Source organism: Gasterosteus aculeatus, chromosome 12 (genome assembly GCF_964276395.1).
Source record: "Gasterosteus aculeatus chromosome 12, fGasAcu3.hap1.1, whole genome shotgun sequence".
Taxonomy (NCBI): domain Eukaryota; kingdom Metazoa; phylum Chordata; class Actinopteri; order Perciformes; family Gasterosteidae; genus Gasterosteus; species Gasterosteus aculeatus.
The window spans coordinates 7,806,457-7,826,604 of record NC_135700.1 but is presented as its reverse complement, the minus strand read 5'-3'; the positions used below and the strand labels follow the sequence as shown (position 1 = coordinate 7,826,604).

Sequence of the window (20,148 nt, the reverse complement as noted above, 5' to 3'; positions counted from 1 at the left end):
TCCGTGCTGAGCGGAGGACACAGTTATTGACCGTTATTACTTTAAATGCGACATTGTCGCGGAGCACGCGCAGCACCGGCGGGCCGAGGCGGTAACTTTTATTTATCGCGTTTGTTAGCGGCGTCGTAACCCGCACGGACCTACATGGCGATTATTGGCCACTAGTGTAAACAAATAACGTAATAAATAGGCTACGTTTTAAATGTTTTTTTTTTTAAACACGAATGTGTAGGGGGGCTTTGGCCCATGAACGACACAACTTTATTATAACTTTGATCAGTTGGATTCAATATGTTTATGTCGATTATGGTTTGAATTAATGCCTTAAAAGGTGGATTTACAGAAACTACATCACATTCTTCCTGCGTGTAGTATAGCCTTCAATCCTCTTCAGGTGTCACACAGCAACACTTGATTATATTTTCTTTATGGATAGTCCCCTAATAATTACATATCTCGCATTCGTGTTAAATGACTTGATCAATTGAACGGTTTCGTGGCTCGGCCACGTGAAGTTGGTCTCAGGTGGACTCATCGCTGATGAAATACATTTTTAATGGCTGGTTCTGATATTATCATCCACACATTAGTTGCTATACAAATAGCAATTCATTTTCCAATGCGTTCTATGGGGCTATCTATCTTAATTTGTCATGTACAGCTATCTATAAATCCATATATATATATTTATATATATATCTATCTATATATATATATATATATATATCTAAGGTACGGGCATTTGTCCATAGTGATTCCTAGGATTCCTTGTGTGTCCTGCCATTAACTGACCAAATGATGACCCCCTCAGAAGACAATACGTGATCACACAAATACAAATGAGTTCCACACAGGCTCTAATTCACGAGGCATTTGCCAAACAAAAAGAGAAATGGGACAGACCTAGCTCGGGATAGGATCAATACGTTGCCTGGCAAAGACAGCCATCTGTGCATATAATTGTATGCTTTACCTCCTCTTCTGAACACACAATAAGCAACAGGCTGAAAGCAGGCCCTCTGACCCAGACTGGGTTTCCAGACGGGGGAAGATTATTTCATTCAACTGGAAAACAACAAGGGGGTGGGGTGGTGGGGATTTTTTTTTCCTTCTTTTTTTTTTTTGCAGATGGAGTGGGCAACTGTTCTTATACGCCCCACCCTGCCGAGGATGGGGTTGGGTCACGGAGCCACAGCCAACTGGTGTGTGTGTGTCTCTCTGCAAGTCACACCCAGTTGTGTCCATTTCAACGCATATTATGCCGAATTAACAAACAGTTTGCTGTTAGTTTACGGACACCTCATAAATCTAATAGACAACAATGAACTTATTGTTGGTGGCGTGATGGAGCGTTGGTTTACAGGCACATTCATACAAATGCTTCACAAACATTGTGAATGACCATAAATGTATCCTGTCTCCTCCCCTCGGCTGTTACGTCACCGCCTCCCAAAAGTGTCACGCTGACGGTTTTGATGCCGCTGCAAGAATTGCAAAGATGTTGCTCAGAATTCATTTTTATGTATAAAAAGAAGAGGGGGTGATGGGGGCGTGTGGGGGCGTCTGATAAAACATTCACGGTCGCCCGACTTTAGAGGATGGACACAGAAGCCCTTATTCAGCTTGTGCTGTGCGGCTAAAGCCGTTTCATAAGCTTGCTCTCCATGTTTTTATGTCATTGATTTTCCTCTGTGGCCCTTTCCATTACCTGTTGAGATGGGTTTTTTTTTTTTTGCTCTTCTTCAAAGACACACACAATCCTCTCAATCTGTCTCTCCAGCCACTGGCACCCTGGTGTATTTCTCCATCTCCTCCGCCTCCCGTAGCCGCAATGACAGGCCGTGAGGAATGATGGCGGCTCTGTTTGTCATACAGTAGCAGCGAGAAGCAAAGATTTTTTAATTGCATTGGAGAATCTTCATTAAAGAGAGCGCATGGGGGCGGGGATGTGGGAGAGGGCGGCGTCGGGGGGCACTCCGAGCATCGTCATTAGGAGAAGGCACTCGCAGCGTGGAAGGGTGGGCCCTCTTTGCATGCACACTCAGAATGCCTGCCGTACCTCGGTCATTTGTAACATAATAAGTGCCAGCACAATGACTGCAATGCGAGAAAGCACACCACAGGGAGGGGAAGGGGGGAAGGGAGACAGCATGTCTGTTTAAAAGAGGGACTTTTTTTTTTTGCTCTTGATTAGAAAGTATAATGAGCAACTAAAGAAACAGGACAAGAAGAAAAAAATCTCTCCTGAGACTGATGGAAAACAAATTAATGTGGTGATTTGGATTTAATTATTATTTTTCTATTAGTCGGCCATGCAAAGACAGGGACAGCCGTCAGAAGCGAGTAGCTGTGCTTGCATTTATTGATTTTTGCCCAGGCAGGGAATACACATTCATCTGCTCTCCTCCCCACACAATCCGCTATGTGGGATTCCATTAACACAAGAAGCTTCCAGCAACTCTGAGATCTTTAATTTGAACACCATAAATGGAGCTTAAAATAATGTTCACGCGCTAGAAAAAGTAGCCTAAGGATGTCTCTTTTTTTAATGCATTGAATTAGGCCTCACTTACTGTTGTGTCCTACATAATAACCATTAAATAAACACCCAATAAATTAAATCAAGACAATGCTCTGCTGTATAGAGTGACTAAAGCGCTATTGTTCCCCTCTGCTGCCAACATCTTACACCGCTATGATGGTTGAGTTTAATTTAATCTTTTGTTTTGGATTAATGTAAGAACCCAGCGACCGGACTGTGATTGTTCTTCCCCTCCGTGTAGTCGCTCCTCTTTGCCGCATCCTTTCAATACATCAGTTGCCTTGAACACAATGCCTCGTGAGATGTAATGATTTGCAAAGTCAACGATTCAGCTTCCTGTGTCGTTAAAGCACAAGGGACCAATTTGCGGCAGCTATATGTGGAACATTGGTAACGCCGCTCATATTCTCTGGCTGATGCAAAATTCAGCAATTATGCCAGATGAACGCCGTTATCGATTGGCGTCCTGCTATCTCCTCACTGAAGACGGTTTGCAATAAATGTAATGGCTTCGACTGTGTGGACCCAATAACAAATATTTGGAAGGACGAGCTACGCCTATTGGCATATGGGAATCCATGCGACAGTGAAAGGTGCATTTATTGGTGACCTTTAACCCCGCATAGACTACAGGGAGCAGGCTCAGGGATGTTACAAGTGTTTTTACTTGTCCTCATGTCGGCATTATGAATGACTCACTTGTGAAAACACTGCAGCATAGCACGCCGCAAATGCTAATTGGACAAACTGGACAAAAGTGATTTGGAGGATCGACTGATAATGTTTTCTGAACTAAACAACCCATGCACAGTCCAAATGAGTGCACTCAGAGAGTGTTTATAGTGGCGAATGTAACTGAGCAGAACCCTCTGTTGCGTGATGTAATACACAGAAGGGAGAAATCATCATAATAGCAGAGTAGTAGAGTGACTCATTCCTTGATGAGGTACATTCACAGTGTCATTCAATGAGGAGATGCATTCTGTGTGCACATGTTGTCAGCGTGTGACCGAGAGGGAGGGAGAAAGAGGGAGAGAAAAGCGGAGAGACAGAAAGAGGGAGCATTAGCATGTTCCTTTTCTGGGAAAGAGGAGTCATTTGTGCCAGGAAAGTTGCGGCTCCACGGTGATGCATCCCTCCACGAAGAATTAGATCACAGACAAATGTCATCCCAACCCGAGGAAAGCCAAACGTCCTTGGATCGAATGAAAACACATCTTTGCCCACGCCGGTGTGTACACGCGACACACTAAAATGTCAGCAGATTTTCCATTTGCTAAATCTTCTCCTAAGAGCAGGGGGTTTAGCGAAGGGTAATCAACCTGGTATTTTCCAAAAGTCCAGGTGAAGCTACCCAGGAGAAGCCCTGCTGTTAAACACAGTTAACTACAGTACTTGTGACTTATTCAACTTAAAATTAAGTGGCGCCATATTCCCCTTATTCACAGCGCCGAAGTCAAGGAGAACGTGTGCACACAGACCTACCAAATGATAGAACTTTCACATTGTGGGACTGTTAGTCTGTTTGGTTTTTGTTTTAGTGGGTGAAGCTGAGGGTATTTTTTCAAAAGGAAATTACCTTCACAGTTGAATGACAAGCTTTAGTGCCTCATTTTATCATAGTTTACTAGCTTTGATTTGTGTCCACTGGACGTATAGTCGACAGTGGACTACATAGTAGTCTTATAGCCCTCTTATAGTGTTGATGTTTTCCTCTCTGCTTCTCTGACCCACATAGAAAGCACGACATTAGTTACGCGCTGTGGTGCCGTTGGAACAGCAGCCCGATTGTTTTATTTTTCAGTTTCTTGTCGCAAAACCCTCACCGTCTAAAAACTCTCGCGTTGCTTGAAGAACTCATGGTCATTACCCGGAATATGATGGTAATTCCATTTAGAGCAGACGTGCTTGTGTTAATTCACCCACTAGTGCTTTGCGACAAAGGTAAGCTACCTTTTATGGGACTCCACTGAAATGCTAATCCGGAGGCTCTAGGCTCATATTGACAGACATCACCGTTGGCCCTAATCAGTCATCAGAGATTTAAACAGTGTTCAGAATCAACAGCCAGAGAGCTCCCTCGTTCTTTTCAAGCATTCACTTTGACAAGTTTGATTTGGCAGCGAGTTCCCGGAGAATTTGGATCAAAGCTCGCTGAATACAGTGAAATACGCCGCGGTGCGTTGAACGTGGAACTCGTAACTAATCTCAAATTAGCCATGCCTTGTGTTACATGACCAGAATTTTTGTGGGAACACCGACTTTAAAGGGACACACAGCACTCATGTGGGTGAGAGTTTGGCCCCTCCAATGGTTGCTGCATTATCCCTTAATATGCAGCAAAGGCAGGCAACTAGAAGAAGGGAAGCATTTGATACGAAAAAAGGACTCGAGGTTGATAAAGATGACAGTTTCGGAGGCATACTGCGTTGTGAGCTTCAACTTAAAAGACCTGGAAATTCAGAGTTGCACAAGTGATGTTGAAACTGCCAACAGACTTTCACCGGACTTTTTTCTAAGATTGTGAAATGAATCAGTTCCTCGTCGGTTGCAGAAATTAATGAGTGTTCTAGAAGAAACTTCTCACATTTTAGTGAAACCTAAATTGTTGAAAAGGAAAAGAGCCGTAAAAAAAGGAAAAAGTAAGTGTGTGTGCAGGGATTACTGTCTTGACAACCTAAAAAGAGGATGATCAAATTAAATTATGCATCTGAGTTGTTGAATTTGGTACAAGAGTAAGGGAAAAAAATATAATTGTATTTCATTCCCTTCGAACGTCTCGACCATATATCCTCAACACCTGTCAGGGTAATGTACTGCTACTATTAGTGTTGCTGTCACATACATCCATACTGCGGCTATTCAGCAAAACCGGAATAAGCACGACTCTGATTTGACGTATGTTTTATGCCTAAACATTTGTAAAAACACACCTTAAACACAAGTGTTTTCAGCTCACAGACATGAGCACGTGTGAAGCAGATCTAAGTAGCACATGGCTGTGCGTTCGTTGTTGGATACTATATATTTGTGTGCAAGGGGAATTTGTCTCTGGTTTGTTGATTCAATATATGTTACTTTTTGTGGACAGAAATAAAAGCAGAACCAAATTTGATGTAAGATGAATGCAAATACGTTGTCTCAGAAGGCTACTAGTGGTCTAATTATAGACCTTAAACTAAAGTCTCATTTAAATGCAGGAAAAAATGTCCATGCATACCGGATGAGATTTTTTCCCTGCGTCGAGGCCATCAAAAATCCCTCTATTGACTAAATAGAATAAATGTAAATATAAATGGATGAAAGAACCCCCCCCCCCCCCCCTACTGCAGATATAATGTCCACATACATATTACTGGCCAGCGTCCAAACCTTCAATCAGCAAACACATAAAATAGGACAAAATGTCGGCGACACTATGAGGTTGTGGTTGGAGAAATCGGAGCTCCTGTGGCTGAACATGTTTCATTTAGTATTAGAAAAAGAGGTGCGACTTTACCAACAAAATTGATTGATTGGTATGCGCAGTGAGAGATTAATGGAGCCATGCAAACAGCCTCCCCCCATCCTTACACAACCTTTTCACAGCATCGGTTAGATCCTGAATAATGCTCGTGATATTTCATGGTAATAATAATAAGAAAATATATGTAAGAAACATGTGAAATATTCATAACTTTTCAATTCAACAATAAATGAGATATAAGGGCTTTGGGTTTGCTCGTTTTTTCTACATTTACAGAAAGCTGTACATTTGTCTGTGTATGTTTTTAAGAAACAGCAGATCAAACTGACTTTTCTTAATTCTTCACACATTCTTAACACATTTTAGACCAGTGTGACGCTGCGAGACAATCTTTAATCCCTGCGAGTAAGAACAGCTTGGTTCATCTGCATCATGAGCTGACATTTGCCCGTGAGCCTGATTGTAAACTTATTAAACTTTGTGTTTAAAGATAAACCTCCTTATGGCCCCCAACAGCACACTCAAATCCCCAACGTTCCTTCAGCTCACTGTTAATGTTTCTTAAAACTGAGAACGTGAACACTGAGCTGAAAGGATTTTTTTAACATACACTTGCACTTTCTTATTGGTCACATTAACAAAATGAGAGAGTGCGTCTTCACTGACCTGTAGACCGTTATCCTCTCAGATCCCCACGGGAGGGAAGGCTTTACGAAAGACGGGCGCCGTGGAAGCCCCTTCAATCCCGCCTCCGGAATACAAACTAGAACAAGCACTGAAATCAAAAGGTGAAAACATCTGTCCGTCAGCCTGTTAAAGCTCCAAATGGTGGAACTTTCATTTTTAATAATAGATGAACCCTGTAGGTATGGTGCCGTGAAAGAGAACATCATCTATTGTAAATGAAAGGCGGGTTTGATGTGAAGAAATTACCTCATTTACACAAATACAAGTCTTCATATGCCCGTTGAGCCTTTTGGATTACTATTAGTAGAATTTAAACTAACTCCACACTTATTCCCCAGAGCTAATTGCTATTCATTTAAAACATGACTGTAAATAGGGGTGTTTCTATTTGTGTGATTGTGTGCGTTTGTATTAATAATTAAATGTCTCCATTAATTTATTTGATTGGCCAAATAAATTATTCAACAGAAGCAGTTCGCAGTTCACATCCAACTGGAGTGCTTATACGGATCAGCAGGACCAGCGACTAGTAACTGGATGATAATAATAATAACAATAAAATGTAATAAAGCATCACGCTTCAGAGTTAAAACGGAATTACATACAGAGATGGAGTTGATATGAGTCAGTGTTTGAACAACAATTAACAGACATACTGCAAAAAAGTGGAATAGATCTCTTATTGCAGTGCTTAATCAATGACACAAGACCATCAGGACGCTGAGGTTAAGAACGCGGGCTCGGTGGACCTGAGGGGCTGATCCTGAGACGCTTTTAGGAGCGATGAAAACAAGCACTGTGTTAATTAATACTGGCAGGCCACCGTTCCTCCTGGCAGCGTGCAGGCAGACATTCTGGCCTGCCCTCAGTGACGCCTGGTCAAAAATAGGGCACCGCGCAGCACAGTAATGATCACAATGGTGACATCATCTCCGCCTTCGATGTGCTCTCCCCTCAGCGCTCTCCCCCGAACAAAGAGCAGCAGGCGATGCAGGGGAGGGAGGCAGATGCCACTTTGTGTCTGGGGAACATTAAGACCAACAAATGTTCTTCAATTCCTTGGAAAAAAAAAACGCCTTTCAGTGTTTGTGATGGGGTTAAACATTGCTCGGCTAAAACAGAGTCAGCGCTTAGAAAAAAAAATGTTTTTCCGCAACACATTGAAAGGTAACGCCTCCCACTGATAGGACTCGTAGTGGCCGAGTGGCAAGAGACAAGAATGTCCGCAAATAGCTCACAAGCATGTCGACGTTGCCCCTCAAACACGTGACCCAAAGTGTTAACACATGTGGCCTCGCTTTTTTCACCATTGTTGCTGCTCCGTCACCTGCAGTCCTGTGTATTAATACTTGAAGTGGGCCTGCACACATTCGGAATGCAGCTCGTGGCACATCGCCTGCTGCTGAGGGATCATCGGGCAACAGAAACGTTGCACCGTGAGCACAAGCATGAACTCCATGGCCACACTTAGCCTGCGGTTTGTTGTTCAGTAAGACCTTTAAAAAAAAAAAAAAAAAAGTTGCTGTCTCGGCATGGAGGTTTCTGAAAGCAACACAACATGGGAAATTCCCACTGGACAACAACCTGTGCTCAGTAAGTTCACTGCTGTCTGCTGTGTTGTGTGTTTGTCTCCTGTTGGATTTTTTACGCTGGAAATAACTCAGGGTCTCGGCCTGGACGCTGCTTCCTAGAGGTCTCTCAGAAGGGCCCGGACCCTTGCCCTTTGTGCTCTCCGGGACACTGAGCTGGTATTGTAACTCGCCTATAAACCAGCCTTTTGTAGCATTCATGTGTCTTCACAAACAGAGAGCGGGCGGGTGGGAGAGTGCGGGAGGAAAAGGGAGGCAGAGAGGGAGAGGGAGAGGAAGCAGATTCTCAAGACCTGGGCGAGCCGTGGGAAAAGAGGGGTCTCGCGGCGGAAAAGCAAGAAATGTCTCAGGACATTCCTTTGTGATTGCACAGCCCTGGACAAATCCAAACATTCTTGCAGTTATTCTGCGTCAGCTGCACGGTGTGAACATCAACACGGCTCTTTTGCTCCTTTTTGTATTGAATCCAAAGCCATTTGGTTTGGTAAAACAGTCCAAACTTCGAGATAAAAGTCACTACCATTCTTTAACTTAAAAAAGAAAAATGTAGCTGGGGACAAAGATCTCGGAGAGGCGGGTAGGTATGCGTCTCATATCCACAGCACATAAACAAGAGAAGTCAGGTAAGAGGAGGGCAGATCTCAGGTTACATGTCCATGATCCCACAGCTGAAAGACTTAGCTGCGCCCAATGGAGGAGGGAGGCATGTTCTTCCCTTGTCAGGAATGCTTCATTATCCATCCTATCAGCAGCACTGGGGGAGGAGAGATTGCATCTCTCCATGTGTCTGAATGAAGATGAAGAAGAAGAAGAAGAAGAAGAAGAAGAAGAAGAAGAAGAAGAAGAAGAAGAAGAAGAAGAAGGGGGGCTTGATACCAGCATCCTCCTGCCCAACTCAGCAGACCTTGCACTTCCTCATTTGTCTGGGTCGTGCGTCCCTTCTTGTCAGTAATTAATCTGCGGCACCGCCCTCCTGTATTTATCCTTTTCCACTCTCGCTTTCCCCTTCACCCCGCGTCCCGCCAGCCGTGGGCGCGTTAACGCGTGCGGCCCGATCGCCGCTCCCTGGTGTCCACGCGCGACCAATAATGGCTCGCGGGGCCTCCGAAGCGCTGCGTTTTTACCGGAGCACGATGAGTGTCTCCTTGACCTTCACATTATTATGCATCCGCTGCGCAACAGTGCTGCCTCTTCTCTCCAAAACTGACCTTTCCCAGCTGTAACCCTCCTTACGCACATGTGCACGCATTTAAAAGGACATGTGTTACAGTTCCTGGTGGTTAAGTTCACTCTAACAGACACACACGCTCAAGGATGACTAACACGTTGCTAATAAAAATGAATACAAAGTTTTCAATGCCTTTAATTATTTTTGATCGGCGCTTCCCGAGGACCACTAAACCAGATGCAGATCGGAGTTAACCAAAGTTAAAGTAGCGCGCATGGAAACAACGCTTCTCATTTACTGCGATGACGGGATCTGAGAGGCTATTCAAACCGATCTAATTAAACCTGTTGAACTTGGCTTTAATTGCCTCCCCGACTAAACAAACAACACGTTTTGGCATGAAAATAATAGTGCAGCTCAATCGCCTCCTCCAATGAGGTGACCGGATGAGGGGGGAGCGCGAGCTGCAGCGCCGCCCAGCGGTTCGCGGTTCTCTCCGCCTTTCTAATGACGTCAGCCCTAGATTGCACCGTGCTCGTCTGTGTGCGTGCGTGCGTCTGTATGCTACCGTTTATTATTGTTTTGCTCTGTTTGTCATTTGGAAGTCAAGTAGCATTTTCATCAACAGTAAATATACAAACAGCACAAATGACAGAGACAGAGCTGTCTCTGCTGTTTGTATCACACGGTCCTTCATTTGCAACATAGAGTACCAAAATATGAGGTATATCCATGCCTCCAACCATCAGACATCTATCACTAACTAACAGTCTGAAAAAGGCAGAAATGGCTTAAAAAAACGTAAAACTTAAACACATATTACAGAAACAGTCAACACATGCAGGAAACAAATCAATTATTAGAATACAGAACTTGTATTAAATATTGGGCCCAGCAACTTATTGAACAAAGTTAAAATGCAGTGGGATTATTGATATAATTTGCTGTTTTTGCTGCCTGAACTATTAAACATATGTGCACCTCCTAATGGAGACAATACGGTTTTTATTCATCAATATTTAGCCTGCATTTAATCTGCCTCCACTCCAAGGACGAAGCTGCTCAAAACCTTTAAAACCCTTTTTTTGACCCAACAGAGTTAATAATTCACAGACTTAATTGAAATGTTTCTGCTGCAGCAAAGCTTGCTCTGATGATGTTATCACTCTGCTCCAAATCCTTTGTCTTCAGAAGGAGATGCTTAATTATTAGGAATGTTTTATGTATTCATGCCGCTCAGAAAAAAAACATTTATTTGACATTTGCTCAGCAGCGCTGGTAAGCAGCTAAGTAGCTGTAAGGCAAAGTTTTCACTTATTAATTTTGACTTGAATTCCTAGCGTCTCCCTTGGGGCAGTCATTTTCAAAATGTCACAATGCCGTGATGCACGTCAGATGCATCACATGCCCCAGTTTAGTCCAAATCGTGCGTGCTGTGTCGGAGATATTATATGCAGAAAAAAGAAAAGGACTTCAATCATATTAAACTTTCAAGCAAATTACTGCAATTTCAAACTGCTACAATTTAGCTGTTCTAATGAAGTTACTCCACACTTGAACACAGATAATGGCAGATGAAAGAAAAAATGCAATCTCTCTCCACGATAATACATTCCTATTTTTTTCCTTTCTCCAATCCTTGCATTTATCACGTGAGGAAGTTTTCAAATTTGAGGTTTATTTAGCAAATCTGCTGTAATCATATAAATCAGATGTGAAACAATTATGAATGTAAGTCATCGCTACCAGGATGTACAAACCTATGACTTTCCTTGAGCAAAGTAAAAGCGCTCATAAGGTCCCTTTCAGAATTTTATGATGTTATTACATTTGAGTTGTATTACTGTTGCAAATATTTAAGCCGGATTTAATTGACTTTTTTATTTGATATACTGTTGTGAGGTTTAGCAAGCTTACTATTACATGAGACTATTATTTGTTTATTTTTCCAAAATGAATTTTTGTAATTAGTTACTAGATGCCAAATAAATTGAGTCTAAAGTGCAATGTTTATTATTAAAAACATGCAAACCAAGAAGAGCTCCACATGGGGATCCTGTTTTGACAAATTACCCCTGACTGCTTTATTTCTAATCATTTAAGATCAGGAATAAGCAACACGTATTTGCTTCTGGGTGCACAGGGGCTTCAACTGTTTAAAGCCATTAAGTAGTGAGGCTTTTTTAGGATTGCACACAAAGAATCTTTGATAAGCATCTGGTCTGCCTATGTTTTCTTTTGAAATGTTGCTTTGAAAACAGACAAAATAAATAACAATCGAAGCAAAATGTGATCTATATATTATGTGTGTTACATATATTAGCAGGGTAGTCAATGATGGAAACATTTCTAAACAGAAATGCGATTTACTTTCTTATCCAAGCCTTATAGGGACGCCGTTTGACTTCGATTGCCTGGATTTTTTTGAGGCCTAAAGGTTTAGTTTATATATATATATATTTCTTTGTACATTACATATTTCAGAAACAGGAATATTGGGACGACGCCCCATTGCCCTCTATTGGCCAGCCGCCACTGATGAGCTGTTTTGTAAACCACGCCCCCCGGGTCAATGCGAGTCACATGACCGTCTGTGTCAGTCATCAACACAGAACCCACCGCTACTGTTGTGCTGAAGCGAGCAGGCTTCAGCCCAAGGTAAGGGTGTTTACTCCGGCAGCGCATTGTTTTGCGAATGTAAATATTGCGAAAGAAACATCGCTTGGTGTTGAAACAGTTCGTCCCAAACGAGCATCTGCTGGCGTTTAATGTAACTATAGCGCCACAGGCAAAACGTGAAATGTCAGGGATCGTTAACGCCAGCGCACAGATGACAAGCTAAGCAGCTAGCTGGAAGCTAGCGTCGGCTGCTGTAGTTAGCAAACCGTTCTACCGACGAGCAGCCGAAGCGACCCTTTCAGGTAACGTTAGCACGATAACGCGACTATGGAGGAGGAGGAGGGGGTAACTGTGTTAGTAGTTTACGTAACAGTCGCATGTGACATGTGTAAGTGTAATGCTAACGTTAATGGACAATTGACAGGTATTCGATTCTTGATGTTGGTCTAACGTTAGCTGGTTAGCTGGCTTGCTAACATGCTAACGTCAGTGCCGACCTTTAACCTTTTGTTTGTAATTTGGTTGCGACGGGATTCAGAACTAACGAATGTAACGTTTTAAAATGGAAGACGAAACAGGCCAACGTTGGGTAATGTTTACTGGCATCACAAACACAAGACGTTTAACTTAAAAGTCAGTGACTAACGTTAACTGTACCTGCTGGGATTTGTATTATTAAATGAACGTCACCTTTATGGTTTCTAGCTGCTGTGTTAGTCACAGGTCTCGTGATCCAGCATTTGTGGGTAATTTGAATGAACACCACACCCAAAAATCCCTAATAAATGTTACGTGTGGATTGAAGGCCGGGGTTCGTTAACCTGAATGCATTGGACATCATACGTAGAAGAACCCGATCCAACAGCACCACAAACCAAAGCCATCACCATGATCGTCATCAGTAGAGCGCTCAACCAAAAACCTCTGCAAACTGGTCCAACATAACGTAGTTCAAGCGACTATTATAAACCCGGTGACGGGGGAATTCATTGCAGGCTGCTCGTTTCCCACGAGACGAGACGCCTGCGGCTTGTTACAAAGACATGAGCATCAGCAAATGGGACACTTTCTTTCAACCACTAATAAAGTTAGTTAACAAAGTTGGATAGTTCTTTGACTTTAATGCTTCCTATACTACTTCCATTTAAGTGTTTGTTGTTCTATTGATAACGCACGCATGGGTCCCTAAATGTCTATTCTCATTTGGTTGGGTTGAACGGTTTCGGTACGGTGGTTTATAATGTCCATCCTCTGGCCTTACAGCCTGACAGGCTGCTGGCTTGCAGAGCTATCTTTGACCACAGGTGCTGTGACAAATGTCCACGGATCCATATCACTACCAGGAGGTAACTCATACTGTACCAGCCCATGTGGGAAATGCTCAACCGTTCTTCTCAGGTCCACTGGTGCCTGTGTATTTTGGCAAATACGTCACGTACAGTATGGGTTGCTTGAATTAAATTTAAAAAATGACCTCCTTGACTGTGCACTAGATGGTGTATTTAGTTATGCAGCTTAATGATAAATGATCTAGGTGTCTCATAACTGTTGCAGAGCACCTTGCTTGCTCAGACAAACAGCTCAGAGGGCTGATGCGCTTGCTTTGGGGAAGTGTCGCGTTCATGTGACGGTTCATATTCCCAAAGATGGGCACTGTGACTTTGATACCAAGTCCAGGCCACGTGTACTCAATGTACCTGACCTGCTCTCACACACACACACACACACCGCCCCGCCAAACCCTTTAGTTTTTAATGCCATTTGGTGGTCTACCAGTCTTACTGGTTGCTGCCGGCTCATTTCCACTACTGTGCAATAATATTTTGGGGGTTTCTCCTTCAGTGAATCCGTGATGGACTCCAGGTCTCGCAGGATTCCTTCCTGTCTGGCCAGCTCAAGGACGTCCTGCACATCCAGCCCAGCAGTCTCCTCTTCATCACTGGGATCCAGCAGGCTGTACAGTAGGGAGAGCACGCTGAATAATGACCGCGTTCCAAGGGCGTCATCGGCTTACAAGTCAGAGCTGGACCCCCAGGTAGGCAGACTGCGCAACCTTCTGGCCCGTTGTACAGAAAGCGCCGGGGGCTATGATCCCAGCATAGCACTGTTGTGTCATACACACGTTTGAGACCCCTTCTAAATCTTTGCATACAGTGCGTATAATTCAGATGGGCCACATCACTCCCTTGGTTTACTGTAGTAGTCACGGGGTCCTGAATAAGGGGATTCTAGTTTCACTTTAGATTTAGAAGTATTTGTTTTTCCGGTGTTTCTGTTACTGTAGATGAACACCAGCTTCATTTAGTTTTGCATGGTATGGAAGGTCAGAGGATGACTTTTTGGATAACAGTCTCGCTCCACAATAACGACAAATAACACTTAAGTTCATATCACAACTGTTTGGGTTTTTATTCCACTTTACTGGCTTTCTGATATATTTCAGAGACAGTGGCTGTTCCAGTAAATGTTACAGGTTCCCTCTCACACGTACAGTTGCTAGCCACACATATCAGTGGTGCAACAGCCGACACTTTATAGGTCTTTTTATAGGGCAGCATAGATTCCTTGGCGCACGCTGTGTGTATTTCAGTCCTGTTGCTTGTCCAATGCCCGTCTCAAAAGATCGCGTTACCACTGGCATGGACCCTGTCCACTTCCTGCTCGCACCAGAAGAGTCCAGGCTACGCTAACACATCCTTCGGCGTGGTTTACAAGGTTACATGTATTCCAATTGGTAGTGGAGTCAAATCTTAAGTGTACGAAACGCAAACGTGTGTGTTAGTGCTCTACCATTACAGGCCACTAAAGGGATCCTCTGGAGGTTTTGCAATAAACAATTATGTTTGCATGTAGTGTTTCTCGCCAAAACACACCAACTCTCTCGCTCTTTCCCAAACAATTAATCCGAATGTTGCTCAAGCTTGTGCGATCGTCCCACTACTAGAGTGCAGGAAACGTTAGCGCGTGTTTGTTACATTTATCTGCCCCAACTGATGCTCCTTGTTTTTATCCTCGCTCCCTTTTCAAAGCGCTATCGTCTCCTGAGCTCGTCCAGAGACTATGGCAGTTCCGGCAACTGGAAGTTGCCGCCCTCCCTGGCGTCCTCCAGCAGAGCTTATGACCGCCAGTGGGCCGAGTCGTCTCTCAGCAGCAGGAGCAAACTGGTACTGAATCTGTCTGTAGCAGGAAAAAGGCCTTTGTCAAATGTACCTTCAGCTTGGAGGAATATTTTCAAAATGTCATTCGATTTCTGCCTTTTTTAAAATGTTCCCAGACTGATACCGAGGGGAGGTTGGGAATGCGCTCCGGTCTGTTGAACGTCAGTGATGATGGCGAGTCTAAACGAGCCAAGCTGTCGTACAGCAACCGAGCACTGTACTCGAGAACCACCAGCTGCTCCTGTACAGGATCCGCCTATTCCACATCTGGCCTCAGGAGCGGAAGAGGTACTCAAAAGCACGATGGAAATTGACAGCAGTGTTGTTGTTGTTGTTGTTGTTGAGGCTGTGAAAACGTGGGAGGCTAATTAGCACTAGATTGCATTAAATTCTGATACACTAACATTCTTGAAACCAACAACAAACAAACCCATTGAAACAGTTCTTAATGGAACGTCTGGGCAGAAGTGATCAGCTGCCATTAGTGGTCTGTTACTTTGCAGCAGAAATTTCATTTTGGTGTTAATAATAACATACCATCTTTTGAAGAAGTGGGCTTTTGATGTCTGGAACTGTCGCTGAAGTCCAGTTGTAGTCTGATCAGGTTGCACCAGCTACTTACAAATTCATTAATTGCTTTGTAGGTAAAATAATTGATGATTACAAGCAAACCTCTTAACAGCGGGTCTACCCTTTTTCTTAACAGATACGGGGGGAAAGCAAAGCGACGCTTGTTCCTGCCGTTTACTCTCACGGCCGTCAGCGTCATCCTCAAATCCGCTTTTGGCGAGAAGAGAGCTGGAGACGAAGAACGAGTCCAGTCTCTCAGGTTTGGGAGAAAGAAGGGTCAGGACTCCTGGATCTGCTCCCTCTTTGTGTAGGCCTCTTTTGTGACGTACGTAATCTACCCATGATGCATTGTAGCATCTCACACCAACTGCCCGTCTCTTCCCTCGTTTCAGATCAGAGCAGCAGGGTGACCTCGACCTATGCACAGGGAGCTCGGCCCAAAGAGTCCGCCTACTATCCCTCCTTTTCTTCCTCTTTGTCGTCCTCCTCCGCCGCCAGAGAAAGCTCCCTGAATCGCCATCTCTCCTCTCCCCCCTCTCACTGCCTTTCTCCCCCTGCGCGCGACTACAGCAACAGAACCGCATCCCGCTTCCTGAGCGGCTCATCCAGCGCCCAGCCACCTCTGGGGCAGAGGAGGAACGCCGTCTCCTCCTCAAGTATCTCCTCCTCTTATAGCTCGCACACCTCCCGGTACGCCACGCCGCTGCCAAGACCGGAGGCAGCGCTCCCGCCTAGGCCGGCGCCCGAAGGCGGAGAGTCAGAGGGCCGCAGCTCCACTCGAAGCCTTTTGTCCCGCCTCTTCTCGCGGCGCTCCAGCCAAGACTCCTCCAGTGGGTCTTCCAGCGTGCGCTCCCTCGACGACGACAGCAGCCCGTCAACCGGCGGCGAGTCCTTGGACAGCGACGACGGGCCCAGCGCGGAGCCCGAGGCGACCTCGGGTGGCCGCGGGAATCGAAGAGCAGACCTTGCGCCAATCAAGGAGAACAACGAGGGATACCGCGGCGGCCTGGCTCAGGCAAGAACGGCATCGTGGAGGGAGCCTGGCGTCGGCAGCACTAGTAACGACAGCAGCAGCCGCAGCAGCGGCGGCGGCGGCCGAGGAGGAAGCGGCAGCTACTCCTGGCTGTCCTCCTCCCTCCGTTGCCACTGCCCTCCCCTCCTCTCCCGCCTCAGAAGACACGCTCGGGACGACAGCGGGCACCCCGGCGAAGGCGCAGAAGAAGGCCGCCCGCAGCGTTTACTGAGAAGGTGGGATGACCTTGAGCATAAAGCAACACAGGAAGACGACAACGATGAGGAGGAGGAGGATGATGAGGACGAGGAAGATGAAGCCGAAGGAGCCGTTGGTCTTGAGGTCTTTGGCGCGGGTCGTCCCTCCAGACAGAGGGATGAGACGTTGTCCGAACTCCAAGATGCCTCAGCCGCATTTTCGGCACGCAGCAGAGTCGGCGTATACGACGGCGTTTTGGGTTCTCGGGGTCCACCAGGTGCTGCTGAGAGCCGGCCGGAGAAACCCGTTTCCACTACGGATCAGGAGAAGCTGCGCAAGATCAAGGAGAGGTGATTAATTTATTCTTGTCGTCTTCATGATAATAATTAACCTTTTTTTTTTTTGTTATTTTCTTAAGCTTTTTTAATATAAATGTATTGGTATATAATTCTGTTGCAGGGTGATTTGGTCCTTTTTTTTGCCATAATTAATCTAAAATAATCTTACAAAATGGGCCCTCGCTCGTTTGCTGGCGGGCGTCAACCGGATGGCGCAAATAACCGATCTTTGCGTTGTCCGCTAGTCCAATGACCAGCAGGTTAGCACGGACCTGGTTTTAAATCTCTTCAGTTTGCCAGATAATCACAGTGCTTCTTCAGATGGCAAAAACACTCCCTGCACTGATAGTACTTTACTACTGGACGCCAAAAAAACGACATTACTATTTCATTTTTTTCTGTCTAATTCTCTTAGAATGAAAGTCGCTAAACATAAAGTAATTTAGTTGCAAGTTTTTTTGAATGCATGAAACCAGCACATGGTGCACACTTGGAAGTGAACCACGTGCTTTTCCCACTAAAGACTGCTGCTGGAGGATTCTGACGAGGACGAAGGCGACCTGTGCCGAATCTGCCAGATGGGGCGGGAATCCGCTTCCAACCCCCTGATTCAGCCGTGCCGCTGCACGGGCAGCCTGCTGCACGTCCACCAGGACTGCATCCAGAGGTGGCTTCGCTCCAAAATCGGCTCTGGTAAATGCTGACCTTTACTTAGGCCTGCAGATGACACCTGAGCAAGTCTGTGCTTTGTGCTAACCCCGATCCCTTTCTGTCAGGCACAAACCTTGAGGCCATCACAACATGTGAACTCTGCAAGGAGAAACTGCGTTTGAACATAGACAACTTTGACATCCAGGAGTTATACAGGACCCACGTGCAAGTGAGTCCCCACTTTACTTCCTGTAGTTAGAGTGCAAAACAGCTACAACACTTAATACGTTCTCAGGTTAGAGTCTAAATTAGACTTGTGGTTTGTGAAAATTGGTTGAGAGACTATTACCAAGAAATCTGAATCGGGTCAACTAAAGAGTTTTTTCTTCTCGCTTCTCAGTCGGAATACAATGATTTCATCAGCAGCGGCCTTTACCTGGTGGTGCTGCTGCATTTCTGTGAGCAGAGGTTCTCCGATGTCCTGGGTGCAGTCGACGCTGCTGGGGTGAGCGCGTGCACACACACACACTACCCATACTGATAAATCAGCTGAACAGTTAAACACACGATAGGCTGGAGAAGCCATTTCTGAGTCAGTCTATCGGGCTTCATTTCAGTGTTCAGTCAGTTGCGGTGCCACAGAATTTCTTTTCATTTTCTACTTTAAAATGGCTGAAACACACACACACAAAGAAGCAGTAGCCCCGCCCGCTACGCAAGTTACAATGGGCTTTTATATTAACCCAACGCCACATGTTCTGCTGAGAGAAGTAGATGTACGGGTCACAAGCTTGAACACGCGTCAGCATTACGTTTCAAACAAGCAGCTGAAATGCGCCTGTTACCTACACATTGAACCCTTGACACTGAATTGATTGACACAATTTGAAAATGAAAATGTACTGTGCACGGATACAAATCTTGAAAAGGGAAAAACTGCTTCCTCCTCTCACCCAGTTATTCAACCTGGTGAGCATTCTTCATGAACACATGGACGATCTTGAAAGTATGTTTCTCAACCCTATCTCTTCCATTCTTGTGTTTTTTTTGAGAGACAGTCCTGATTTGCTGCAAGCATGTTATTATTGTCACGTAAAAAGCTGCCGTACATTCTTGTATTTGTGGTAAGGCCGCAGAGTTTGACTTAATATGTCTGGGTTGCAGTTCCCCACGGGGAAAGCGACGAGGAGATACGAGACAACAGACCATCCATTGACTTCTCTGACCTGGACGACGATCTCGAAGACGAGTACTAATTGTGGGTAAAGAAAAGTGGGTCACTCAATGCCGTATGGTAGCTCCCCCTGTTTTCACAACATAGTTTTGGCAGAGAGATATTGCAGAGTGCACCGGATGTGTGTGGCCTTTGTTGCTTTGTTGCTAGTGGCTTTTGCAGATGTGCAAACTAAAATGAACCGGAGCGTAAATACTTTGGTTGGTACTACTGTAGTTCGGTTTCTGGGAGTGCACTTTATTCAATCATAATTAAAAGATGCAAGTATTTTTAAACCACAAGTGCTTTAATGTTTAAATAAGAAGGCAGGAGTTGAAATGGCAGAGGACAGTGACAACGCTCAGTTTGTGCTCGACGGTGATAAATGCTTTTGGCAGAGAATATTATGTGTTGATTATTCCCTTTTATTTACCGTTGAATGGAAAGACAAAAACTTCCCCCAATTCTCCATCCGTTTGAAATGCTTTGTTTGTACAAATCTAGTTTAATGTGTGTTGGAAATAAAGATTGATTGCAAACTGCCTTTTCTGTCATGTCCTTTCCGCTATTTAGCATTTATATTTACTGTATGTGCCTCCCAACAATGTGGGATACCCTGAAATATCCACCCCCCCCAAAAAAAATATTACAAGCCATTTTTAATATTGTACAGCGGAACATTGATGGTGAATTTATCAAATGAGTCAGGACCATACTGTGTGTAATTTATGAAATAACTTCCTTTGTTTGCAATGACATGTCAAAATGTCCAACCGTCTGAGGTCACTGATAAGTCTGTATGTTGTTGAAAGTCATCAGTGAATGAAGACAATTCCTTGCGGCGCTTTTTGGGCACAGTCTATAAAAGGTGTTTTGGTAAGAGTGAAAGTCATCACAACCTCGAGAGATACTCGAGCGTGCCGGCCAAAATATTATG

The 20,148-nt window shown here is 44.6% G+C and overlaps 1 protein-coding gene across 9 annotated transcripts; it reads left to right on the top strand.

The window, feature by feature from the left end:
- The first annotated feature begins 8,160 nt into the window (after positions 1–8,160).
- marchf7 (membrane-associated ring finger (C3HC4) 7) lies at positions 8,161–19,755 on the top strand. Of its 9 annotated transcripts, none has more exons than XM_078084956.1 (11): positions 8,165–8,288; positions 13,914–14,106; positions 15,101–15,235; positions 15,346–15,517; positions 15,936–16,106; positions 16,192–17,359; positions 17,871–18,040; positions 18,124–18,227; positions 18,399–18,503; positions 18,956–19,004; positions 19,163–19,755. In XM_078084956.1, exons 1-11 carry the CDS (start codon positions 8,254–8,256, stop codon positions 19,252–19,254), a joined length of 2,394 nt encoding a protein of 797 aa, XP_077941082.1. In that variant the 5' UTR covers positions 8,165–8,253; the 3' UTR covers positions 19,255–19,755. The 9 variants fall into 9 exon arrangements, with proteins under 9 accessions (XP_077941081.1, XP_077941083.1, XP_077941082.1 ...); XM_040204900.2 differs by lacking the exon at positions 8,165–8,288 and adding an exon at positions 11,732–12,110; XM_078084958.1 differs by lacking the exon at positions 8,165–8,288 and adding an exon at positions 12,063–12,373.
- The last annotated feature ends 393 nt before the right edge of the window (positions 19,756–20,148 follow it).